The 27,963-nt window shown below is 40.3% G+C and overlaps 1 protein-coding gene across 4 annotated transcripts; it reads right to left on the bottom strand.

The window, feature by feature from the left end:
* Positions 1 to 1,157: 1,157 nt before the first annotated feature.
* wgn (Tumor necrosis factor receptor superfamily member wengen) lies at positions 1,158 to 27,963 on the bottom strand. Of its 4 annotated transcripts, none has more exons than XM_070209147.1 (6): positions 27,890 to 27,963; positions 27,240 to 27,552; positions 17,875 to 18,551; positions 17,571 to 17,805; positions 2,472 to 2,660; positions 1,158 to 1,958 (listed from the first exon to the last, which is right to left on the bottom strand). In XM_070209147.1, the coding sequence occupies exons 3-6, from the start codon at positions 18,547 to 18,549 to the stop codon at positions 1,840 to 1,842; spliced, it is 1,218 nt and encodes a 405-aa protein (XP_070065248.1). In that variant the 5' UTR covers positions 18,550 to 18,551; positions 27,240 to 27,552; positions 27,890 to 27,963; the 3' UTR covers positions 1,158 to 1,839. The 4 variants fall into 4 exon arrangements, with proteins under 4 accessions (XP_070065248.1, XP_070065254.1, XP_070065252.1 ...); XM_070209153.1 differs by having other exon boundaries at positions 27,933 to 27,947; XM_070209151.1 differs by having other exon boundaries at positions 27,919 to 27,935.

Below are 27,963 nucleotides of genomic sequence, written 5' to 3'. Positions count from 1 at the left end.
GAAACAGGATATTGATATCGATTTTTATCGATTGCTTGCAAACGGAGTAAGTTATCGATTATCGGAAACAAACTCGATTTGCGTCGCAACAAGTCAAACCGGATCAGGCATATGACTTTATCTGAGTGCCATGTTCATTTAACCATTTTAAGAGCATTCAATTTGTTTGCCAAATCGGATTTCCGAAAGATAAACATATAAGATATCCGTCCTAGGTCAATCGTCAGCTAACATCTACATAAATTTCACAAAACAAATAAATAAATAAATAAAAATGCAAAACATTTGCTTCCATGGAATATAATTAGACACGTTCCCTGGTAGCGCTTGCCATAAATATCGGCCCAAAGATTCAATTCTCAATCTTCAGGGTCGAGTTAGCTCGCACAACCCCCCTCCCCATCCGCCCCCTACATCCACCCACGCAGCCGATACCCGGCCGTAAATCAATTGAAAGCCCTCAATTCACAGAATGAAAATGCCGAGCAACAAATGAAATTAAGTTGAAGCAAGTGAATTAATTCATAAAAGTTTTTATTGTTGCACACTTATAGCACTTAAAATATAAACAATTTTTCCATACAATTTTCTCTTCGATTTTTCACATTTTTATTAATGTTTCTTTTACATTTATATGTGTGTTCGATTTTTCGTTTTTTTTGTTTTTTTTGTTTTTCTACTCTTCTTGTTCTTGTTATTGTTATTGTTAGTTTGTATTTCGTATGCGTTTTAATAATTATGAAATATTAAATATTTATAATCCTAAATGAATATTTTTTGCATTTCGCTAAGAACAAATACAAAAAAAAGTCATAAAATATTTATAATTAATACACGTTAAATATTTTCTCAAATACGCCTACACATAAATATATATATTTATATAATCGTATGCATGTGTGTGTGTGTAAGTGTGTGTATGGGCTATGGGTGAACGATATTATGCATGATATACAATATGCACATATATGACTATATAGTAAGATATAGTAGCTGATATGCTGCCGATATTGCTTGGTTCTGTAGCACTCGTCCAGTTCGCTCGCCTTAATATTTACATTAAGTAGAAATTTGTTAATCATATTTAGATGGGCTTCTATTATAATGCATTCATAGTTTGTAACTCTTCACTCTCACCATTTTTCACACTCTTGCTCAAAAAAAAAAAAAAAAAAAACTCCCTTTTATATATACAAAAACAATTTACCAATTCCGCATATAGAATTAATGTAACGCTCAGTGTGGCAAATGGTTTGGGCAAACAGCTCCGAATAGAAAATCAAGTTCGAGTATCTCTACATATATTCCAGATTTTATGGAGTTCCTTGAGTTTTGAGAAAAGTTTTGCAGACAGTCGGCCCAAAATATTTACGTTTGAAGCAAATCTCTAATTTAGTCCAGCTATTTCACGAAAAGTCTTTTGTGAGTGTTGACAAAAGGCTTTTGAAAAAGTTTGCACAAATTTCCAATTTAGACTAACTCGAATTCATAAACAAATGCTTGTGCAAGCCGTTTGATACAACTATTTGCCAGCATGAACGTGTTGATTAATTAATAATTAAGAATATTAATTAATTGCTGTGCCTTTGCATTACAAACAAGTCAACATAACATTTAAATTAAATATCAGGCAAATATATATTAATCGTACACGTAGATAATTATCAAAATTTTGCAAGTTCTCGAGCTCCCTCAGCGTTCTCTTTGTACAAAATTGTAGTTGCTGTTGTTGTTGCTGCTGTTGTTGCTGTTGTTGCTGTTATTGCTGTTGTTGCTGTTGTACTAGACGACAACGTACACTTAAGTAGTTCCCAACAAGCTGCTGGCCAGGCTGCAGCATCAGCCCTTCGAGCCGGCAAAGACACCAGCTCCTAATCCGTTGCTCTCCTCGATGTAGACGTTGCCCGGTTGCAGGGTTTTCAGAATGCGTCGCTCGTGATGCTTCGCATGCTTTTCCACTAGAGAAGGAGAAAAAAAAACGAGAGAGAATTAGAGAGAGAGAGAGAGAGAGAGAGAGAGATAGAGCAATGCAGAGAGATTGGTGCATGTTTGCATGAGCTGTGTAGCCCACAAGCGTGGCTGTCAAAACTGAGTGACAGCCGTAGGCCCCATTGTATTAAAATTCAGTGCGGGCGCGTTCTCATTTGCATTTGCCATGGAATCAATTGCGATCGCATTGGATGGGCCCATTAAGCGGCTATTGTCGCCGCCAAGAGTCCGCCGCCCACGGGCTCAATGGCCAATTTAAATGCAAATTGGCAAACGCCTTGACCAAAAAGGCGCAAAAAAAAAAAAAACAAAAAAATAAAACGTAGCAAAAAAAAAATTCTTTCGTCTGTGGAATGCCATCCCGCAGCGCCTGCCCTGCCCAGGTCCAGTCCCAGTAAAGTTCCAGCCCGAGCCAGCCCCCTGCCAGGCGCATCATATTGGGCTGGAACGATCTCAAGTGGTTTGACCTTTGACACACTTACCAGGCAGCAGCACATGTTGCGGCTGAAAGATGCCCGACTGTGCAGCTGACGCTGACGCCGACGCCGACGTCATTGCCGAGGCGGGCAGACCGCGCAGCGCATCCGCATTGCCTATGAAGAAGGTGCCACCATCCAGACTCTGCACCTCGGCCAGCTTGGCCATCAGCTTCGTGGACAACTCTTCCACATCTGCAAGCATCAGAGAAAGCAAAAAAATGTATACTTTAAGTACCTTCTGGAATTTGGTTTAGATAAATTATACATATGCTATGCTATGCAAATCAACCGAATACATTTATAAACTAAACTAAATTAATTAACTACTGTTGGTATTATCAACAAGCTCTACATAATATTATGGTGGGATCAGCAGAGTCAATTGAACGAAAACAATTCTTCATTTTAACAGCATGGTTATTGCGACTTTTTTCTGTAATGCTATTTAAGTTCCTTTTTTATCATAAGTGCTTCATTCAAAATTTTTACCCAAATCGACAGAAAGGCAAGGGGTTACATCACGTTTTTTTTTTTTCAAAATCGAGGTCGATGCGAAAATCGAAACTTTTTCGATGATTTTTTTAATATCTCGGGTAATAGCTCCGCGCGGAGATATGACGTTCCAAAACGACATAACTCCGCGCGGAGATATGACGTTCCAAAACGACAAAGCTCCCCGCGGAGATATGACGTTCCAAAACGACATAACTCCGCGAGGAGATATGACGTTCCGAAACGACATAACTCCGCGCGGAGATATGACGTTCCAAAACGACATAACTTCGCGAGGAGATATGACGTTCCAAAACGACATAACTCCGCGCGGAGATATGACGTTCCAAAACGACATAACTCCGCGCGGAGATATGACGTTCCAAAACGACATAACTCCGCGCGGAGATATGACGCTCCAAAACGACATAACTCCGCGCGGAGATATGACGTTCCAAAACGACATAACTCCGCGCGGAGATATGACGCTCCAAAACGACATAACTCCGCGAGGAGATATGACGTTCCAAAACGACATAACTCCGCGCGGAGATATGACGTTCCAAAACGACATAACTCCGCGCGGAGATATGACGCTCCAAAACGACATAACTCCGCGCGGAGATATGACGTTCCAAAACGACATAACTCCCCGCGGAGATATGACCTTCCAAATCACCACGTTTTTTTTGCGAAAATCTAAACTTTTTCGATGATTTTTTTTTTTTATCTCTGATAAATAATGTCTGATTTTAAAATGTTATACCTTTTTGAATGCGTACGGATCCCTACCATCAATTGGCATTCAAACAAATTAATCATCGATGGGTTGAAAAATGTTGTTGACAAAAACCGATTCGTTCGTAATGTCAACCTTGTTGATGATATTTTGGAATATTTCGATCAAATAATGTCCGAATTAGGAATTTTATACCATTTCTCATTCGTAAGGATCAGTTCTATCGACTGGCAACAAAAAAAAGGAAATCCAAAATTTTGACCCAAATCGACATAATGGCAAGGGGTTACATCACGTTTTTTTTTTTTTTTCAAAATCGAGGTAGATGCGAAATCGAACTTTTTCGATGATTTTTTTTAATATCTCGGGTAATAGCTCAGCGCGGAGATATGACGTTCCAAAACGACATAACTCCCCGCGGAGATATGACCTTCCAAATCACCACGTTTTGCGAAAATCTAAACTTTTTCGATGATTTTTTTAATATCTCGGGTAATAGCTCCGCGCGGAGATATGACGTTCCAAAACGACATAACTCCGCGCGGAGATATGACGTTCCAAAACGACATAACTCCCCGCGGAGATATGACGTTCCAAAACGACATAACTCCGCGAGGAGATATGACGTTCCAAAACGACATAACTCCGCGAGGAGATATGACGTTCCAAAACGACATAACTCCGCGAGGAGATATGACGTTCCAAAACGACATAGCTCCGCGCGGAGATATGACGTTCCAAAACGACATAACTCCGCGCGGAGATATGACGTTCCAAAACGACATAACTCCGCGAGGAGATATGACGTTCCAAAACGACATAACTCCGCGCGGAGATATGACGTTCCAAAACGACATAACTACGCGCGAAGATATGACGTTTCAAAACGACATAACTCCCCGCGGAGATATGACGTTCCAAAACGACATAACTCCCCGCGAAGATATGACATTCCAAATCACCACGTTTTTTTGCGAAAATCTAAACTTTTTCGATGGTTTTTTTTAATATCTCGGACAACTAAAGTCTGATTAACTAAAAATCACTTTTTTTTCAAAATCGAGGTCGATGCGAAAATCGAACTTTTTCTATGATTTTTTTTAATATCTCGGGTAATAGCTCCGCGCGGAGATATGACGTTCCAAAACGACATAACTCCCCGCGGAGATATGACGTTCCAAAACGACATAACTCCCCGCGGAGATATGACGTTCCAAAACGACATAACTCCCCTCGGAGATATGACGTTCCAAAACGACATAACTCCCCTGGGAGATATGACGTTCCAAAACGACATAACTCCCCGCGGAGATATGACATTCCAAATCACCACGTTTTTTTGCGAAAATCTAAACTTTTCGATGATTTTTTTTAATATCTCGGATAAATAATTTCTGATTAACTAAACATCACGTTTTTTTTTTCAAAATCGAGGTCGATGCGAAAATCGAACTTTTTCTATGATTTTTTTTAATATCTCGGGTAATAGCTCCGCGCGGAGATATGACGTTCCAAAACGACGGAACTCCCCGCGGAGATATAACGTTCCAAAACGACATAACTCCCCGCGGAGATATGACGTTCCAAAACGACATAACTCCCCGCGGAGATATGATCTTCCAAATCACCACGTTTTTCTGCGAAAATCTAAACTTTTCGATGATTTTTTTTAATATCTCGGATAAATAATGTCTGATTAACTAAACATCACGTTTTTTTTCAAAATCGAGGTCGATGCGAAAATCGAACTTTTTCGATGATTTTTTTTAATATCTCGGGTAATAGCTCCGCGCGGAGATATGACGTTCCAAAACGACATAACTCCGCGCGGAGATATGACATTCCAAAACGACATAATTCCCCGCGGAGATATGACGTTCCAAAACGACATAACTCCCCGCGGAGATATGACGTTCCAAAACGACATAACTCCCCGCGGAGATATGACCTTCCAAATCACCACGTTTTTTTTTGCGAAAATCTAAACTTTTTCGATGATTTTTTTTAATATCTCGGATAAATAATGTCTGATTTTAAAATGTTATGCCTTTTTGAATTCGTACGGATCCCTACCATCAATTGGCATTCAAACAAATTAATCATCGATGGGTTGAAAAATGTTGTTGACAAAAAACCGATTCGTTCGTAATGTCAACCTTGTTGATGATATTTTGGAATATTTCGGTCAAATAATGTCCGATTTAGGAATTTTATACCTTTTTTGGCTCGAAAAGATCAGTTCTATCGATTGGCATCAAAAATAAGGAAATCCAAAATTTTGACCCAAATCACGTTTTTTTTTCAAAATCGAGGTCGATGCGAAAATCGAAATTTTTCGATGATTTTTTTTAATATCTCGGGTAATAGCTCCGCGCGGAGATATGACGTTCCAAAACGACATAACTCCGCGCGGAGATATGACGTTCCAAAACGACATAATTCCCCGCGGAGATATGACGTTCCAAAACGACATAACTCCGCGCGGAGATATGACGTTCCAAAACGACATAACTCCCCGCGGAGATATGACCTTCCAAATCACCACGTTTTTTTGCGAAAATCTAAACTTTTTCGATGATTTTTTTTAATATCTCGGATAAATAATGTCTGATTAACTAAACATAACTTTTATCTCAAAATCGAGGTCGATGCGAAAATCGAACTTTTTCGATGATTTTTTTTAATATCCGGGTAATAGCTCCGCGCGGAGATATGACGTTCCAAAACGACATAACTCCGCGCGGAGATATGACGTTCCAAAACGACATAGCTCCGCGTGGAGATATGACGTTCCAAAACGACATAACTCCCCGCGGAGATATGACGTTCCAAAACGACATAACTCCCCGCGGAGATATGACCTTCCAAATCCCCACGTTTTTTTTTGCGAAAATCTAAACTTTTTCGATGATATTTTTTAATATCTCGGATAAATTATGTCTGATTTTAAAATGTTATACCTATTTGAATGCGTACGGATCCCTACCATCAATTGGCATTCTAACAAATTAATCATCGATAGGTTGAAAAATGTTGTTGACAAAAAACCGATTCGTTCGTTAAGTCAACATTGTTGATGATATTTTGGAATATTTCGATCAAATAATGTCCGATTAGGAATTTTATACCATTTTTGACTCGTAAGGATCAGTTCTATCGATTGGCATCAAAATAAGGAAATCCAAAATTTTGACCCAAATCGACAAAATGGCAAAGGGTTACATCACGTTTTTTTTTTTCAAAATCGAGGTCGATGCGAAAATCGAACTTTATCTAGGATTTTTTTAATATCTCGGGTAATAGCTCCGCGCGGAGATATGACGTTCCAAAACGACGGAACTCCGCGAGGAAATATGACGTTCCAAAACGACGGAACTCCGCGGAGATATGACCTTCCAAATCACCACGTTTTTTTTCGAAAATCTAAACTTTTTCGATGATTTTTTTAATATCTCGGATAAATAATGTCTGATAAGGTATCACTTTTTTCTCAAAATCGAGGTCGATGCGAAAATCGAACTTTTTCGATGATTTCTTTTAATATCCGGGTAATAGCTCCGCGCGGAGATATGACGTTCCAAAACGACATAACTCCGCGCGGAGATATGACGTTCCAAAACGACATAGCTCCGCGTGGAGATATGACCTTCCAAATCCCCACGTTTTTTTTTGCGAAAATCTAAACTTTTTCGATGATATTTTTTAATATCTCGGATAAATTATGTCTGATTTTAAAATGTTATACCTTTTTGAATGCGTACGGATCCCTACCATCAATTGGCATTCAAACAAATTAATCATCGATGGGTTGAAAAATGTTGTTGACAAAAAACCGATTCGTTCGTTAAGTCAACATTGTTGATGATATTTTGGAATATTTCGATCAAATAATGTCCGATTAGGAATTTTATACCATTTTTGACTCGTAAGGATCAGTTCTATCGATTGGCATCAAAATAAGGAAATCCAAAATTTTGACCCAAATCGACAAAATGGCAAAGGGTTACATCACGTTTTTTTTTTTTCAAAATCGAGGTCGATGCGAAAATCGAACTTTATCTAGGATTTTTTTAATATCTCGGGTAATAGCTCCGCGCGGAGATATGACGTTCCAAAACGACGGAACTCCGCGAGGAAATATGACGTTCCAAAACGACGGAACTCCGCGGAGATATGACCTTCCAAATCACCACGTTTTTTTGCGAAAATCTAAACTTTTTCGATGATTTTTTTAATATCTCGGATAAATAATGTCTGATTAAGTATCACTTTTTTCTCAAAATCGAGGTCGATGCGAAAATCGAACTTTTTCGATGATTTTTTTAATATCTCGGGTAATAGCTCCGCGCGGAGATATGACGTTCCAAAACGACATAACTCCCCGCGGAGATATGACGTTCCAAAACGACATAACTCCCCGCGGAGATATGACCTTCCAAATCACCACGTTTTTTTTTGCGAAAATCTAAGCTTTTTCGATGATTTTTTTTAATATCTCGGATAAATAATGTCTGATTTTAAAATGTTATACCAATTTGAATGCGTACGGATCCCTACCATCAATTGGCATTCAAACAAATTAATCATCGATGGGTTGAAAATGTTGTTGACAAAAAACCGATTCGTTCGTTAAGTCAACATTGTTGATGATATTTTGGAATATTTCGATCAAATAATGTCCGAATTAGGAATTTTATACCATTTTTGACTCGAAAGGATCAGTTCTATCGATTGGCATCAAAAAAAAGAATTCCAAAATTTTGACCCAAGTCGACAAAATGGCAAAGGGTTACATCACTTTTTTTTCAAAATCGAGGTCGATGCGAAACTCGAACTTAATCTATGATTTTTTTTAATATCTCCGCGCGGAGATATGACGTTCCAAAACGACGGAACTCCGCGAGGAGATATGACGTTCCAAAACGACATAACTCTCCGCGGAGATATGACCTTCCAAATCACCACGTTTTTTTGCGAAAATCTAAACTTTTTCGATGATGTTTTTTAATATCTCGGATAAATAATGTCTGATTAACTAAACATCACTTTTTTTCAAAATCGAGGTCGATGCGAAAATCGAACTTTTTCGATGATATTTTTTAATATCTCGGGTAATAGCTCCGCGCGGAGATATGACGTTCCAAAACGACATAACTCCGCGCGGAGATATGACGTTCCAAAACGACATAACTTCGCGCGGAGATATGACGTTCCAAAACGACATAACTCCCTGCGGAGATATGACGTTCCAAAACGACATAACTCCCCGCGGAGATATGACCTTCCAAATAACCACTTTTTTTTTTGCGGAAATCCAAACTTTTTCGATGATTTTTTTTTAATATCTCTGATAAATAATGTCTAATTTAAAAATGTTATACCTATTTGAATGCGTACGGATCCCTACCATCAATTGGCATTCAAACAAATTAATCATCGATGGGTTGAAAAATGTTGTTGGCAAAAAACCGATTCGTTCGTTAAGTCAACCTTGTTGATGATATGTTGGAATACTTCGATCAAATAATGTCCAATTTAGGAATTTAATACCATTTTTGACTCGTAAGGATCAGTTCTATCGATTGGCATCAAAAAAAAGGAAATCCAAAATTTTTACCCAAATCGACAAAATGGCAAAGGGTTACATCACGTTTTTTTTCAAAATCGAGGTCGATGCGAAAATCAAAGTTTTTCTATGATTTTTTTTAATATCTCGGGTAATAGCTCCGCGCGGAGATATGACGTTCCAAAACGACATAACTCCGCGCGGAGATATGACGTTTCAAAACGACATAACTCCCCGCGGAGATATGACGTTCCAAAACGACGGAACTCCGCGAGGAGATATGACGTTCCAAAACGACATAACTCTCCGCGGAGATATGACCTTCCAAATCACCACGTTTTTTTGCGAAAATCTAAACTTTTTCGATGATTTTTTTTAATATCTCGGGTAATAGCTCCGCGCGGAGATATGACGTTCCAAAACGACATAACTCCACGCGGAGATATGACGTTCCAAAACGACATAACTCCGCGCGGAGATATGACGTTCCAAAACGACATAACTTCGCGCGGAGATATGACGTTCCAAAACGACATAACTTCGCGCGGAGATATGACGTTCCAAAACGACATAACTCCCCGCGGAGATATGACGCTCCAAAACGACATTACTCCGCGCGGAGATATGACGTTCCAAAACGACATAACTCCGCGCGGAGATATGACGTTCCAAAACGACATAACTCCGCGCGGAGATATGACGTTCCAAAACGACATAACTCCGCGCGGAGATATGACGTTCCAAAACGACATAACTCCGCGCGGAGATATGACGTTCCAAAACGACATAACTCCCCGCGGAGATAGGACCTTCCAAATCACCAAGCTTTTTTGCGAAAATATAAACTTTTTCGATGATTTTTTTTTAATATCTCGGATAAATAATGTCTAATTTTAAAATGTTATACCTTTTTGAATGCGTACGGATCCCTACCATCAATTGGCATTCAAACAAATTAGTCATCGATGGGTTGAAAAATGTTGTTGACAAAAAACCGATTCGTTCGTTAAGTCAATATTTTGGAATACTTCGATCAAATAATGTCCGATTTAGGAATTTTATACCATTTTTGACTCGTAAGGAGCAGTTCTATCGATTGGCATCAAAAAAAAGGAAATCCAAAATTTTGACCCAAATCGACAAAATGGCAAAGGGTTACATCACGTTTTTTTTAAAAATCGAGCTCGATGCGAAAATTGAACTTTTTCTATGATTCTTTTTAATATCTCGGGTAATAGCTCCGCGCGGAGATATGACGTTCCAAAACGACATAACTCCGCGCGGAGATATGACGTTCCAAAACGACATAACTCCCCGCGGAGATATGACGTTCCAAAACGACATAACTCCGCGCGGAGATATGACGTTCCAAAACGACATAACTCCCCGCGGAGATATGACCTTCCAAATCACCACGTTTTTTTGCGACTTTTTTGAACACTTACTTTGAATATCTCAGGTAAACACCGTCCGATTGTAGAATCGTATACCTTTTTGAAATCGTACGGAACCCTATTAACGATTGACAGTTAACCAAATTAACATTCCAATGGGTACATAATAATTTTTGAGAAAAACCGGATCGGTCATGTGTCAATCCTTCCTGATGCATTTTTTAAATATTATGGCCAAATACTGTCCCGTTTTGACATGATATACCATTTTTGACTCGTCAGGATCAGTACTATCGATTGGCATTCACAGATTGAAAATCTAAATTTTCAGAAAATTTGACGAAAAATACAGTTACATCATCTTTTTACCCAAAAACGGGGTCGGCTCGAAATTAAAAACCTTATGATGATTTGTTTAATATCTGGTGCAAATTAAGACTGAATATCAATGAAATCAAAAAGCTGTGTAGATTAACAACAATGAATCTCGCCATGGTTAACGGCGGAGATATTTCGCATCAAAGGAATCTCTTTCTCTTAATATCGCGTTGGACTTAGCCCTGCCGTTGTAGGAGCATATCTCTGTTGATTAAATCTGAGTTGCTTTATTAAGGATTTCAAAAACAAGGCTTAATTCAAAGTGCAAACAGTTTCGTTTGAACGATTTTGTTGATGCCGAGAACATTGATTATTTTGCACCATATCAGACTCTATTGTTTTTTGTAGATCAGGTCCGTTATGCTTGATTTACATTATTAGCTTAAACATTTGGCATTAGCACTCAAATGGAAAAACGTTTGATTGTATTTAGCGAGAAGTAACGAAAGCTTTCCATTTGCACGTGTTCAAGGTTCAAAATTCTCTCGGATCACGTCTGCCTATACTATAGTATAATGTATGTAATTTTCGCAAGCTGTATAATAAACTGTTATGGCCTTCATAAACACGGCCATAAGGTTGTTAAAATATTTATTATATTTTTGTATTCGCGCTGTCAGATCAACAATTATTACTGCCAGCCCATTCTTGATCGATGCCAGGAAATCGAAAGGGGGTCGTTCAGGGGCCTTTTGCTGCAGCATTTCCGACTTGTAAACAAGCCAGCGTGGGCGTAAATGCTGGGCGTGGCCATAACAAACACCCACCCAGCCAGCCAGCAGATAATTTATCATTTATTTTTAAACTGTAGTCAACAAAGAAGAAACAAAAAAAAAAACAAGAAAATTAAAAAGAAAATCGACATGAGCCGAGGAAAAACAGAAAACTGAAATGCGAACGAAAGAGAGAGGAAAAAAATAAGATCTACATGAAAATTAAGTTCCATTGCCCAACAGACGCGACGGCTGCCTTTCGGTTCTTTGCATTTTATTATAAACAATCCCAGCAAATTTTCACACAACAACAACAACAACAACAGCAAGAACAAGAACAAAAACAACAGCAACTAGAACGATGGAAACAGCAGCTACGTTGTACAATTTTTGAGGAAAAGCAGAAGGAAAATACCAAATTTGAAAAAAGCAAAACAAATTTTCAAATTTGCGCAGTTCAATTAGTTTCAAAAATTTTCAATGCGCCAAAGAAAATTAAGCACATATGGATGAGTAGTCTCTAGAGAGGTGCGAGTACGAGAACGGGTACAATGAGTGTGAGTATGAGTGTGAGTGTGAGTGTGAGTGCGAGGACGAGAACTCGCTTGTATCTGTTTATGTACTCGCATTGTATGCGTGCCTGTGTGTGTGTGTGTGTGTGTGTGTGTACATACTCGCTGGGAATATATTGGGAAAAGCGGCACAGTTGAATTTTCCATGGAAAACTGTATGCCAAGAAGATTCTAGCAAACTGATTAGTGAAAGCAGCAAATCCGAGAAAAAACAAAGAGCTCAAAATGAACTATTTGTACAGATCATGTGATTTAAGTGATCTCTAAAAGAATCTATACATACTATATATATGATCTATTATCATGAGTTGGATTGAAGATCTCTTTTGCAGGCTCTTAATAAAAAGACTTTGGCATTGAACAGAGATTTGGTTAATTATTCAAGATATAAATTAAAGATTCTGCATATCATATGTTTGACGTGTTCTCCGAAAGTAACCTCACTAAGATATATACAACCCATAATCATGTTTTTCAGTGAAAATATCTACTAAAGACCTAAGAACATAGATTAAGTTTATCAATAAGGAGTTCAGTTGAAAATTAAACAAATTATTTGACTCAAATTATTTCGAAAGAGAACCTATATAAGATAGGTCTTAATGGAAGCTCATTGACATTGTTAAAGAAGACTAAAAAGAAAAGGTATGGAAGAATATTGAAAAAAGATTTGGTTTATTCATAAACGAAAGATTCTATAGGTAATTCGATTCAAGTGGTCTCCCTTTTACCTAGCATTCACTTTTTGGCCCTGAACTGTCGAGTGGCATTTCTAGCCTTCTATTTATCTCTATCCGTCTCTCTTTGATTTCTCCCTTTCATTATGCATGTGCCAATATTATGTATTCGGGAATTGCAAGTTTGTTTGAGTTGCCACGCGACTCGTCCTATCGCTGGTAGTTAGTGTAGTCTCTGCTTTAGCAGCCTCCCCCTGCCTCCAGTTACCCTACGCCGCCGGCTGGAGAGAGAGAGGGGTGCGGGGCAAGTCAGGAACGGCATCGCTATTTTTGAACAAGCCGTAAAACACAGGGAACATATCGTCGAGTGTGTGACTGCAACATTTCTGCGATCTTCTTGCACTCGTTCACAAACGTATTAAGAGTATATTGGTTTTATGGAAATTGAAACAGATAAACCCCAAATATCTTAAATACTTAGTTTAAGAGCTGATATAAACAAATTTGGATTAAAGACTACTGTTCAGCTCTGCTTAAGATTAATCTAGAAATATTTTGATATTGTTTTATAAAAATGGCTTTTATTACACTGTAAGCGCGTTTTATGCAATTGGTTATACCCGACTGAAAATCTTTGTACACGTTTGGATCTGCATTTGCTCAGCTGGCACATTGAGCGAATTTATCGCCTGCACAATTCCAAGTTGAAGGAAACACTAAGCGCGTGCCAAACGACTGAATATAGAAATGGAAATGGTTATGGCCAGGGAAAAGCCAGAGAGCGGAAGAGAGTGAGCGGTAGAGTGAGAGAGAGCGAGGAGGGGAAAGGGCAACAGACTGGCAATTGTCAATTGAGCGCTTGAATGCGCCCAGTCACACCTTTCCTTGCCGCAGAGGCAACAACAACTTCCTGTACAACCCGCCAGGCAGCTGGTCCAATATTTAATCATCAATTCGCCAACTATTTATAGAAACGCTGCGACGGAAACAGCAGCAGCAACATGAGATGCAGCAACAGCCAGTTGCAACCGAAATCCAATAAGAATTCATTCAAAGGGAAGTACAAAGAAAATGCCTGCGCATGGCATTTTCCAAGTGCAACGCATGCCACATTCGATTACAGCTCGATTTTCCATGCAGTTGACATGATTTTCATCTGTTGCTGATCTACTGCAGTTGCAGTTGCAGTCGACGTCGGCGTCGCAGTCACTGTCGCACGGCATTTCCTGCCCTTCGTCTCTTTTATAGCACTTGGCTGGCTGTGACATGATTTTGGAATTTCATTACATGCCCGCGGAAGTGATTCGACTCTGCGGTCTACAAACATCCGCTTGTCCTTGAGCTAGACACGCCGCGCATGCAACAGGGGCAGCAGGCGGGGACCCTTACTCTTCCACTTGCACGTGTCTTTTACCTGGACAAAGTGGCATATGAATGTGCGTGTGTGTGTGTGTGTGTGTGTGTGTGTGTGTGTGTGTGTGTGTGTGTGTATGTCTGCTTCCGGCCGAGGGCTGAGTATTTGATATAGCTGAAAAATCTCTAAAAATCGCTGGGAAGTACATTTGCTACTCGCTCAGGCTGGGATCGTTAGCAAGTGCTGTTGTTGTTGTTGTTGTTGTTGTTGTAGTTGTTGGTTTCTCTCCGCCTGTCTCGCTTCTCTGTTTACGTTTCGTATCGTTTCGTTGGCGGCTTCATAAATTTTTCACGCTGGACATGGCTGCACTTTTTCCCTGGGCGCTGCGTGGGTCGACGGCGACGGCGACGTCGACACGCGCTGAATTATGATTACAAGAAGAAAAACAAGACGTGAACCTATCAAAGCAAGGCATAAATTTTCACGTTGGCCCCGCAGACACGGCCTGGTGGGTGGAAAGGCGCGAAAAGCGTGGAAAATTCACGCTCTTTACCAATGTTGTTGTTATTCTTTGCCTCTAGTTATTGTTGCGCATCCACACAGCATGTGTATACACATTCTCACAAAGGCATCCAAAATGCTACTACAACTATATACATATGCACATCTTTATGTATATATATATATATATATATATATATATATGTATCTATATTTGTATAGATTAAGATACAAGCGAAGGCATGAAGATCTTGTCAGATTTAGCTTGAGCTAACAAATCTCAATGAATTTCATTAAGTCTTTTGCTCCAATTTTTATTTAGCGAGCGATTTAAAACAAAAACTAATTTCATTTGAACTTCAGATATTTCTCTTGCTTGTCGCATTCAAAGAGGAAAAAATGCCAAATGAATGAATATATCATTGAACAGAAGTTGTGATAATGTGCTTATTATTTTGTTCATGAGCTCATGTATTTATTGATATTTTTGAAGACGTTTTCTGAAATTTGAAAACCTTCGGTGCCTTCTTGTATATTCCATGCTATTCAGCTTTCATAATTTTGGACAGCTCGCTGAATTATGCGCACATATCCATATATAATGAAGGCACAAAGGGTTCTCCATGCTCAATTTCACTGCCACTTAGAAAAAGAAATAAAACTTTATATGCCGAACACTTTATGAAGCTGCTGGCTCATAAAAGTTTAAAGTGAGTCCGCCAAGGAGCAAATCAAATCAGTGAAAAACGCTGACAACTTGGGGACCGAAAACCGAATCCAAAGATTGAAAGAAGTTTCGAGTGTACGTGTGCGTGTGTGTGTGCGGTCGTGTTGCATGCCTCATTTGAGTTGCGACTCTCTCATATGCTACTTTATTATGACATATGAGAGGGAATATACGACATGGCATATGGAGCGAAATAAATGTGCTTAAATGCTGCCGTCTCGGGACGCCAATTGCGCAAATGGCAGCAAAAACAAAGGCAAAGGCAAATATCATTGTCAAGGACAGAGTTCGTCGCTGCGCCCTTTGCCAGCTCCAGAAGGAAACTCGAGACGCGCAGATATATAAAATATGAGTAAGGCATTATGTTAAAACAAAGTTCTTTAAATTGAAATTTAATCCTAATGTCAGATCATGGGATTTATTTAAAAGCCTTAAACTTGACATGATAATAATAATAATCTGCCTAAAACTAAGTTCTTCTGTGATCAGCTTGTATATTTAAGATTCAAGATTTATATACCCAAACTGAATAGTTTTTTCTTCATCTTATACACTAGGAATATCTCATCAAACATATCTACAAATGAGTATTTTATATTATATGGGAGCTATTTGTCAGAAAAAGACATTATAAAGGCGGCTAACCAAAGTTAGATGCAGATTTCGGCTCGACTGAAAAACAACTGAGTACTGAAATAGTTAATATTATACAATTTGTGGTATGCAAATGTTCGAGCACAACTCTTTTGGGCACCTGCTCGTCATATCGATGCAAGCTCTCTGAAATAGTTGTTACCCTTCATGCGCGGCAGTGGTTCGCTCGGTTCCTATATGGAACTCATGTTGCGGTCAGGTAAAACACGAGCGCCATGCGTAAATAATTTATTAAAAAATAAATAAAAATAAATTTAAAGCTGGCGAAAAATATTAATAAAAATCATGACAACTTGCTTGCTGTATGCAAAACGCGTCGCTGTCGACGTTGTCAGAGCGGCGACGTCATGGACGCACATGCGCCAAATATTTGGACGTTTCGTTCTACTTTGGCGCAGGCGCAGCTCAGGGCAGGCAGCAGGCTCATTAATATGCGCCTGATGGCCAGCTCCTGAGAGTGCCACCTCCACTAGCTACCGCCCCTCTAGCTGCCTGCCCCCATCCCTCACTGCAACTTGCAGATCTCGCAGCTCGTGCAGCAATTCGCTGGAAATCTGCGCCAAGGGACGCGCGCGTCTTTGGCGATGCCGGCTCCGGGCTTTGGTTGTGCTGTAGGAGATGCCGCTGGCGATTGTCGGGAGCTCCCATACATCAAAGTGTCGTGTTTTGGCTTATAAATATGTACGCGCTAGTGCGTTGGGCCACGTTTAGGGCCGCAGCAGGTTGTTTCTCAGCTTTCTACTAGAAATCAAACAACACACAATCGCACGCCGGGCATGCTAAGCAGCCGCAGAAGCCGGAGCAGGCAGGCAGTCAGGCCAACAGCAACTGATACTGCTACTGCCACTGCCCCTGGGTTTGGGCAACTGTGCAGTGCGGACAACCTTTGGCAATGCAGCGTGCAACGTGTTGCACATTTAAAGCAGCTCCGCCCCAGCTCTTTAGTGTTGTTGGGTTAAAGGTGCTCACGCTGCATGAACCATGTCGCAGTCGAGGCGTGTGAATGTTATAGCAAAGGCCGCAGCAAGCGGACCGCTAATACAGTTTACAGACACAATCGAAATTGGAAGACTAGTCAAAACTGGTTGCGAATAAGAAGAACAAATTTAGTTTTTTTGTTAGTGGCTCACCTAACAAAGATAGCCGCAAACAGCGGCACAAATATGCGGTTGGTTCTATCAAGTTTTTTTTTCAATCAATGAAATTTTGTTAGAAGTCGTTGCGAATTATAAGTTAAATTTAATTTTAACCTAGCTCTCAACATAAAAGTACTATCACCTTTTTTTCACACGCACATATTTAAGATTTGTATATAATATTGAAACCGAAACTCACCTTGATCCAATCGGCGCTCCATGCGGCGCCACTGGCGCATATGATGGATGAGTATGCAGGCGGCCACCGAGAAGAAGAGCAGGCAGGCGAGCGCCGCGATAAAGAGTGCGCCCGTCTGCCAGTCGAGGGGCAAGGCAGCGGCTGCCTCCTCGTGCAGCTGCTGCAGCTGCTCGTGGGTCAAATGCTGCAGCGGCGTTGGATGATCAAAATGCTCATATTCCGAAAACTTTCGGCGCTGCAATAGTTGCGGAAATCGTATCAATGAGAAGCGAGCACATTCGAGCCATATGTGCCAACAGCTTACCTCCTTCCAGTTTGGCTCCGTTCTGGACACCCTCACCCAATCGATGGGCAGATCGTAAATGGACCTGCAAACGGTATCGATGTGCAGCTGGCACGGGCGATGGGTCATCATCTCGCCCTGGCAACTGGTGCAGGGCGTGCACTTGTGCTGCAGCTGATCCCACCAGTGCTGCGGTGCACAGGGTGAACTGGGCAACACAAAGCCACTGGCGCTGGCGCCATTCGTGGCAGAGGCAGCGGCAGCGGCGACGGCAGCGGCGGCAGCCGAAGCGCTGGCAGCGGATGCGGCGGCAACAGCGCACAAGGAACATGTTGTGGTTAGGAGCAGAAGCGTCAGGTAGGCGCCAGTTCTGCTTAGATATGGGATGCTGCTTCTTCTACGGATTGTTGTTGCTCCTGTTGCTGTTGCTGTTGCTGTTGTTGTGCTGCTGCTGCTGCGCTGTCGCCTTCGTCGACGTTTGTGAAATTTGGAGTTTGCGTTTGTTTTTGTTGTTGCTGTTGCTGTTGCTTTTTTTGTTCGCATTATAGCTAATGTTAAGTTGTTGTTGTTGTTTTTGTTGTTACTATTACATTTACTGCTACTCGTTGTTGCTAATTTCGTTGCGGCTGCTGCTGCTGCTGCTGCTGCTGCTGCTGCTCTGCTGGCTGCGCTGCCGCGTTGTATTAACGGCTGCATCTCTGCGAAACAAAAAGAGATGGCAAATGCAACAAAGATAAGCTTAATAAGGCCTTCAAGTTTCAAAAAGTTGGCTATAATTTAAAATTGTGCAAATATATATAAGCAGGCAGTACGAGATAATGTAAGATAATAATTTTTAGAAGCAAATTCTTGGATGAAACTTCTTTTATTTTTTGTTAAAATTAAGAATCTTTCTCTTTAAGCTTAACTCTTTAACACACAATACAATATATCTTGGTCTCAATAAAGTTCTCAAAAAAAAAATAAATGTTTTAAATCGAAATATACTAAACGTTAAGTACCAAGTCTCAAAAATGATATTTACACAAACAAATATGAGAAACTCGAGAAAAAAGGGAATATTTGGAACTTCAAGTTTCTAGCTTTCGTAGTTTTCGAGTTAGACTCAGCTAATCGTCCTGATCCAGACTATATAAACTTCCAGCTGCCTGTTACATAGACATTAAACCCTTAACCCCAAACTAATTCTATGTTATATATATGTCATATATATATCAGGAGTACCCTTGTACTCTAACATTCAATTAGAGCCAAAGATTCCCTTGTGCGCTGTAGAGTTCTGTTTGTTGTGAATCACGTTCCGTTAATTGCACATTTACTTTAGATTACTTTTCTAGGGTATAGCCTTGATATTGGCTTAAAAATGACATCTGTCGCCAGAAGTTTTTCATTTGCTGTTTTCCCAGGCGCGCGCTTTTCACACACTCATCACGGCAATCGCTGCGAAATCGCAGCTATATTTTGCTGTTTTATTGATATAGAGTTGCAAACTAATGGAAAATGGCAGCACAGTGGGGCGCTGTGCGTCATTGAGACATGGGCAGGGTGCCACTCTACCGGTACAACAACCCACCCGCTACCTCGCACTCCGCCCACTCATCCGCCGTTGTCCCGCTGCATTATCGCCCATAAAAGCGCGAGCAATGGCAAACTAATAAGCCGACCGGCGGCCAATGATGTTGATAATGCGACGCCATCATCATAATCATCATCATCATCGCCGTCATCATCATCATCATCGTCATCATCATCATCAACACAATCGTGATCATAAATGCGTACAGTTTGCAATCAACTTTAATGTCAACGGGGTGCTTAGGCGTTTCGCCAAAGCTAAACCCCCTTCTCCCCGAACCCCCCTCATGCACCACCGATGTTGCAACAGCTCTGGTCTGGTTCATTGCTCAGCCGCCGTCCGTCGTCCGCCGTCGGCCGTCGGCCGGCTGCAGTTCTGGCAGTGCCTCCGATTCCTTTGCATCAGCGACAACGACAGCGACAACGACAACGAAACTATTATAAATGGCATACAATTATTATTTATGCAGCTGCCGTCAGTCAATGGAGTAATTGAGAGAGGGGTAAGGTGCGGTGAGGAGCCGAGGGTAAACACTGGTTCCACATCCACTCAGCCAGTGGCTTCACTTCCGCTGCAGCAGCGCAGAGACTGTGCCCAAGGGAAACCAGGAGGAGCCAGGCGAAAACATACAAATCGAACAGCTAAGACGAGCCTCAATTCTGGGTGGCCAGCATATCGAATACCTGCCGCTCTATGGTCGATGAGCTATCCAGTATTTAAGTATTTAATGTGTAGCATTTCATTGCGAAAAGTAAGCGTACATACTAAAATCTAGACCTGACTCGCTAACTATTCTATTAAGACTTGAACTCTCCCTGAACTGTTTAAGGTTTGTCCAACTATATCTGGCGAAGTATTTAAAAGATGAATACAAAAGTTTATTCATATGATTCTTAAATGCAAGATACAAAACAAAAGAGAGCTATATCTCAAAGAGAAGAATTTGGGTTCTAGTATTTCTTCAGCCAAACAGATGGAAAAGCCAGCGTAAGTCTGCAACTGAAGCGTAAGCTCTATTTGTACTCTGGAATTTCTTAATTTCTAAATTTATGAACTTGAAAACACGTCTGAAATGCCTGCTATCAATTTTTATAATCAATTTTTTGAAGAACTACATTTGTTTTTGTTCTGCACATGGATTGGATCCCTAAACTTCGTGTGCTCGTCGATGCACTACGCGATACTCAAGCGAGGGAATAGCTATAATATGAATATGAATAACTATAATATGAATATGAACTATATTATTAATAAAGACCTATGAATATTCCAATAATCCAACCAGATATTGTCATACATATATAAATAGAGACAGAGAGAGAGAGAGAGAAATGTGCTAACCTGAGCCAAATGTCCGCTACAGAATTTGAAATGTTGCTAAATAAAAGATAAAATCATATCATAACCGAACGCACTTGTTGCTGGGGCACTATGGAAATTGTGGAAAGTGTGGATGGGCAAGAGCGGCTCAATGGGCGGTATTAAAGCGTTTCGGTATCGCAAAGCCGCACAAGTCACAAGTCACATAGAGCAATGACAACAGCGTATAAAATGGAAACAGCAACAGGAAGAAGATATATTTAATTAAAATCAACCATAACTCGTATGGCCACCGGCAACGTGAACCGACGCACTGAGCTGGGCTGAGCTGCGAACACCGAAAGGGCACAGCACAGGGGTACGGGTTAGGGGTAGCGGTAGGGGTAGGGGATGAGCACAGCTCACTAAGGGGGTACATGTGCATGAACATACAGTATATAGATAATGCCCAGCAACTGTCAGTCCACAGCCTAAGCCACATCGCCGGGGCAGAGCCCAACGATCGATGTTTGTTGAAAGACAAGTGAAAATCAATCGGATGGCAATTGGAAAGCTGAAAAGGGGCCAGCTCTGTGATGGGTTGAGGGGTGGGGTGGTGCACGGTAGACGGTATACCCTCTCATTAGCTGTGCGGTTCGATTTACAAACATTTTGTGTCGCTACCATAAAGCGAGTCAATGTGATCCGGTCAACAATTTTAATTTCTAATGAAATTCAAATCGGAAATGGCCCATAAGGCAATGGCATTTCCTCAGTCGTATGTCTGTCTCTCTCCCGCTCTCTCCATCTCTCTCTCTCTCGCTCTCTCTCTCTCTGTATGTGTGTGTGTCTGGCACCTGTTTTCCACTCGACTATTAAAAATGCATTTCAACGCAAATTGAATAATTATTAGTTGTATTTGATTTCTGTTGATTGCGCCAAGTGGTTCCGGTTTTCCATATAGATACTGCATACCGTATATACGCCCATAACAAATGATTCGAATTGTATCTGTAAGATACTTTGCCTTGATCTTTGGCCAACTTAACAAATGCGCCAATTTGCGTCCTCTTCATTATCTGTTGGCCTAGTGCCATTTGTCTGTCGGTCGCCCAATTAGACAGTCGTTCAATCAGTCATTTTTGCCGGGCAACTCGTCGGCAAATCGTCTCTGGCCTGTCGCAGCAATTAAACCATACAAATATCGAAACATTAATCATAAATCAATCATAATGTTTGCTAGTTAAAGCACTTTCCTCATATGCTGCACACAAATATCATATCTTATTCCAACTGCTTTGTCCCTGTACTTATGACTCTTCCAAAATGAGTTCATCTCGAAGATTTCCACTTCCATTTGATTTGAGATTCGCGCCCTGAATCTGAATCTAGCTTACTTTAAATTAACTCCAAAGTAATAGATTAATCAAGTATCAATAAAATACTATTATCGATAAAAATAAGAAGTCTATCAAAGATTCCGTATAATCTTAATTCACTGATCTAATCCATCTATCGTTCATTGCAATATCTAAATCCATATGAAATACTTTTGTATCGATAAAAACTTTATCCTCTTCTACCATCCCTCCATTCCTCCATTATTTATGATAATTTTGTCTGTCATGCCGAATTTTGAAGGGTTTCCCGATAGCAGAGTTGCGCCCTACTCAGACTGTGCCACTCGAGTATTCGCATTGTCCCTGACCTAGCATGGTTTCTTGATCCGATCCATTGTTGCTGGCGTAGATGCTGCTCCTGAAATTGGCCAGAAACTAGCTACGTGCAAGTCGAGCAGCTGTGTCTGCGGCAACAGCGGGCAGTTAAGGCGTCAACAGCAAGAAAATCAAGTGTAGCGTATTTTTAGCGATATGCATATATATATATATATATACATATATATTTACATATAGAGAAAAGTATTCGAAGATCTGTCAGTGCGCCAACACGTAGTACCCAAAAACTTCCAAGCCGTCCGCGACACATGCCAGGAGAGCGGCAATGGAGGCCAAAGGCTGCCCGTATGGCAACTGCGGAGACATTGAGGCAGCAGCAACAAAAGCAACAGCAACAACGGCAGCAACAGCAACAACAAGCGCCAGTCGCACAATGTGCGCGGAGATTATTATGTCAGAGACATGTATCTATAAGATACATTTTGGTGCGACTGACTGAGGCGTGCTGCGCCCTGTCGTTGCCGCTGTCGCTGTTGTTATCGCTCTTGTCTGACAACTGACAGCGACAGCAATTTAAATCATGTTGCATTTTCAGCTCAGTGCTAATTGAAACCGAAAAGACACAAAGGGTAGCGGGAGAGGGGGCGGGGGGGGGGGGGGGGAGGGGATTGGGAGAGATAGTGGGGATGAGATACTGCCAAGACAATCCTAAAAAAAAATCGGGTCAGTCAGCTGAGCTTGCGCTTAAAACAGGCCCCCAGATAACTCGCATATATCGGAGCTTTGGCTAGGCTCTGGGGCGGATCCTGAACAACTTTGTGTATGCCTAAGATAGCTCTACGTTTAAATTTAAAATCCAAATACGCTCTATATATACTCTCCTTAGCGCTCTTCTCTTGTAATTAATAGTATTGTTTAAATATAATATGAATGTATTTAAGTTTATCTTATATGAATTATGCAACAACTCTCATTACAAAACACTTATGTTATAGGGTATTTCCTAGTCGAGCTCGACTTTGGGACATTTTTATCAAAGGCAACCCTTTCGCGTTTCGCATTTTTAGGCCAACAGCTGGCGGCTGTCGCCAGAAATGTTTGCCAAAAAAAATGAAAGCTGCAATATGGTTTATCTATTATAATGAAAATACGCAGACGTGCACTCAGCAAAAGTTTTGCCCTAAATTTCAGAAAATTGCTACAAAAATAAAATGTTTTTTGGTTGCAAATGAAAAAATCTTTCTTAATGGGAGCATGTACATACACATTTTTTTTCTCTGTAATTTTGGCGTTTTTGCTTGCATGTAGTGCAATCATTTTTTTTGAGTGTACAAATCTTCGGGTTGGCTAAACTGTGCTGAATTATGGCTACAAATATTTGTAAAATATTCAAATCTCAAATCAATTGAAATGGATCGCAATTAAACGAAAGTTAGGCAATAATTTATTGCTCTCAATTTTACAGGGCAACTCGTAGTCGTGACTGCGCTCAAGCGAACATTTCTGAAAGTAATTGCGCAAAATGAATGCCAAAAATAACATTAAGAAATTCTATTTGAAATCTTCGACTTTTTGAAATGTTGTACAACAATTTGAGAAATACCTCGCTCAGCTACAACAACAACAACAACAACAACAACAACAAGCAGGCAGAGTGCAATCGGCAGAGACATTTATTAAAATGTCAACTGAAAGCTCACAGTTTTTATTATTATTATTTATTATTCTTTCTTTTTTTTATGATTGTTTTTGTTGTTGTTGATTAGTATAACTTTGTATGTTGTTTGCTTTTGCCTTTGTTTTTATCTCATCCCCTCTCCCTCTCTCTCTCTCTCTCTCTCTCTCTCGCAGTCACTCTTTCCCATTGCTGTGTAAATTCCAAGCGCGACAAACCATTAAAACGTTTCCATGAGCAGAAAGCAACAATTTAATGAAACGCGCCATGAGCAGCAACAACAACAACAACAACAACAACAACAACAAGAAAAAGAAGAAGAAGAAGAAGAGCAACAACAACAAGCAGAACGCCGACTGATTAGCGGCATTTCAACAACAATTTAGTGGAATTGTTTAGAGTTTTGCAGTTAGTTGTCTCACATTTGTCTATCCGTGTGTGTGTGTGTGTGTGTGTGTGTGTGTGCCATCAGCTGTGCTTGCGAAATTTCAGTGTAAAATCAATAAAAATCAAGAAGAGTTTTGCAATCGGGTGCAACCGACTGCGCAATACTCATGCGCAGCCTAATAACAGCTTAAATCTAGCTAAACGCATACATACATACATATGTATATGGATTGTGCCACGCCCATAGTGGGCGTAGGCAAACAATATAAGGCATGATCCTTGCAAGGGCTCACCAATAATGAAATGACCCTAAAATTAAATATATATGTATGTATATATGTATATAATGCAACTGCAAACAGTTGTTTTGTTCAGACAAACATTCGGGCAACGGCAAATTGATAGGCGCTGGTTCGAACCGCAGCCTCTAATGCACGATAACATTTAGAACGAAATAATAATAATAATAATGAGAAACTATTGCGATAGCTTTTCTACACTTGGCTGGAAAAGCTAATCGTATTTATGAGACCCAATCATAGCCTCTAAATAAACAATAAAAGCAGCTAAAAATGCTTTTGGCCTGCGCTGACAGCTGTTCTTTGACTGGTTCGATTTATTTGCATTTACCAGCATATGGAATACCCCGAATGCAAAGTCCGCTTTTGCAATGAGCAACAAATTTGTTGTTTATATTTTTTTAAGCTTTTTAGAATGGCAAGAGCTGTTCAACTGCGAAGCGCAATATTTAAGGAAAACAAACAAATTTCAAACAATTTGCAAATCATTTATCAAAAGTTGCACATAAAGATTAACAGAAGCAAATGGCTAATTGCAAGTGCACGACTATCAAATGCCCTGTAAAACAATAATACAATATAATTTTGTACGCATTTCTATATCAATATAAGAATTATATATACATATATGTATAATTAATATAAGAGAAAGAGTAATAAAAGTTTCTAATTCTTATCTAAGCTAAGATTTTGGAATCTTTTTTTAATAGTCTAATAAGAGGTTTTGATATCACGATAAGAGCGATATGTTTATCAAGGTTGCGAATTGTTTGAAACCAATTCTGAGTAGAGGTCGATGTTACTCCGCAACTTCTATGTTGCAAATTCTATGCATGGAAACTGTGTATAAGAACTTTAATTGCTTACCTAAAATCTAAAGAGTTGAATCAAAAGGAAAAGTAGTTGGTTCGAACCGATCACCAAGCCATCGACTTTCTGAGTTGGCTGTTTTCAAAAAAATCATAAGTAGCACTTATATAAAACTATCTTTTGAAATACCTAACGTACAGCTGGCTTTACAGGGTATGAGAATTGTGTGATCTTTAACCGCAATATCAAACGAAGATTTGCTGAACTCTGGCCAAGGCAAACAAAAGATCTGAAGATGTTCACCCAGCAGTCTGCTTATGTGTAGGTGTTATAGGTGTTAGATACATTTATACATATATATATTCCAAGGTATATGCATATGTATGTTTGCATCATGTTTTGCATATTTTGACAAATGCCAATCGATTGGCTTTGGCTTTGGGTTAACGAGTACAGTCGATGGCGGATGCTGTCTATAACAATACAGCTAAAGATACAGCTACAGCTACAGATACAGATACAGATACAGATACAGACAAATGCAGATACGGATACAGATGCAGTTTTGGAGGGCAGGCGACTTATTTTTACACTGACAGATTTTTGACAGATATTCGAAATGAAGAAGGGGTCCGTCCGTCCGCTTGTTATGTAAGCAATGCCGGGCAACAGAAGAGTTCAATGTATTATTTCCATTTATTTATGGACTGATCGCAACCAGTTGCAGGCTCTGGGCACAACAAGTGCCGACTCTAGGTTCTAGTCTACCCGGGCCAGAGTTGGATCTGCTCGTGCTGCTGCTGCTGCTGCTGCTGCTGCTGCTTCTGGCGATGTTTACCCTTCGGATATTCCTTCCGCTCTTTGGGTCTTTAAAGCATGTGTGTGCACGTTAATAGCACGGCGAGCATATATCCATTAGTTTTGCGTGCGTCTATGAGCATGAGCACGAGTACACTCACACTCCCACACTCACACACACACTCGTAGGCCCCCTAATGGCCGTGCATCAATGCAACAGTTTGTCAGTTATTCAGTTGTCGGAATCTGGGGGTTTCTCATTCTCATTCAGATTCAGATTCAGATTCTGATTCCGATTGTTTTTGTTTTGTTTTTGTTTTTGCGCTGCCTGTACAGAGGGCTGCTACTGTTTCTACACTCGATTTATATTTTTTATCATTTGATTTAATTTAATTCCATTCCATTTTGGGCTGCAGACCCAGCCCCAGCCCCAGCCGCAGCCGCAGCCGCAGACCCAGGCTGAATCCAGAGCTGCTGCTCAAAGCCCCGCCACCTTTCCCCCGCGCGCACCAAACTGGGATCGGCAATGCGATAGAGCGGGATACAGACAGAGAGCCAGAGGGAGTCAGAGCATCATGATGATCATCAGCGGCAACTGGCGGGCGGCTGCTGTTGCTGCTGCTGCTGCTGCTGCGGTTGTTGCTTCCGAAAGCGGGCATAACCATAATCATAACCGTAGCAAAGCTCATGAGTGGCGGGGTCTGCCCCCGGTCCATGGATCCGTGCCATGTTCTGTCCGGTCTGTCGTCCGTTTGTATATAGTATATAGTCAAATGTGATCATGATACTCTACCTACAGATGTGTGTGTGCCTTATAAATACATATATATATATATATATATATACTTATTAAATAAATCACTCACTTGTTTTCGTTTTTTTCTCTTTCGCTCGTTTGTTTGCGGTTTTTCTTAATTTTGACTATGTACACATACACATACACATACACATACACATATATGTATATGCATATGTATACTATGTTGTTGTATTTGTTGTGTTTGTTGTTGTTGTTGTTGTTGTTCTCCTCGTTGGCTTTTTAATTAGCTTCTGGCATCTGTTACACTGTTGTTTCACTTCGATCATCAATCAATCATTCAATCAATTAGTCGCCATGCACTCACAATTTCTTAAACTTTTCCTTGGCATTTCGCTGACACTTTTGCGTAACTTTTTTCTCTTGAAGTGCATTTAAAAAACAACCAAAAAAAATATAACATATAACACTCGCGACTCACTAAGCTAACGCATCGGGCGTATAAATCACATTCTATGCAAAACTATATGCATAGATGTGCGTGTGTGTGTGTGTGTGTGTGTGTGTGTGTGTGTGTGTGTGTGTATAATCGTATGTATTTAAGCATCTAGGTAAGTATACAACCAGGCATGGCAATGGCATCGTTTCAAGTGCCGTCGCGTTTTCCACATGCGATTGTACAAATTTTGAAAACGGCAAACAAAAAAAAAATAAATAATTACAAACAAAACAAAAAAAAAATATAGTACGGCAAAATACGTTTCTTTAATGCTAGTTTATTTAAGAACCACTTGGAACGAACGACGATCGCAGCGATGATCCGCAGCTCGTCG

This window comes from Drosophila virilis, chromosome X (genome assembly GCF_030788295.1).
Source record: "Drosophila virilis strain 15010-1051.87 chromosome X, Dvir_AGI_RSII-ME, whole genome shotgun sequence".
NCBI lineage: Eukaryota > Metazoa > Arthropoda > Insecta > Diptera > Drosophilidae > Drosophila > Drosophila virilis.
This window is presented reverse-complemented; position numbering and strand designations above follow the sequence as displayed.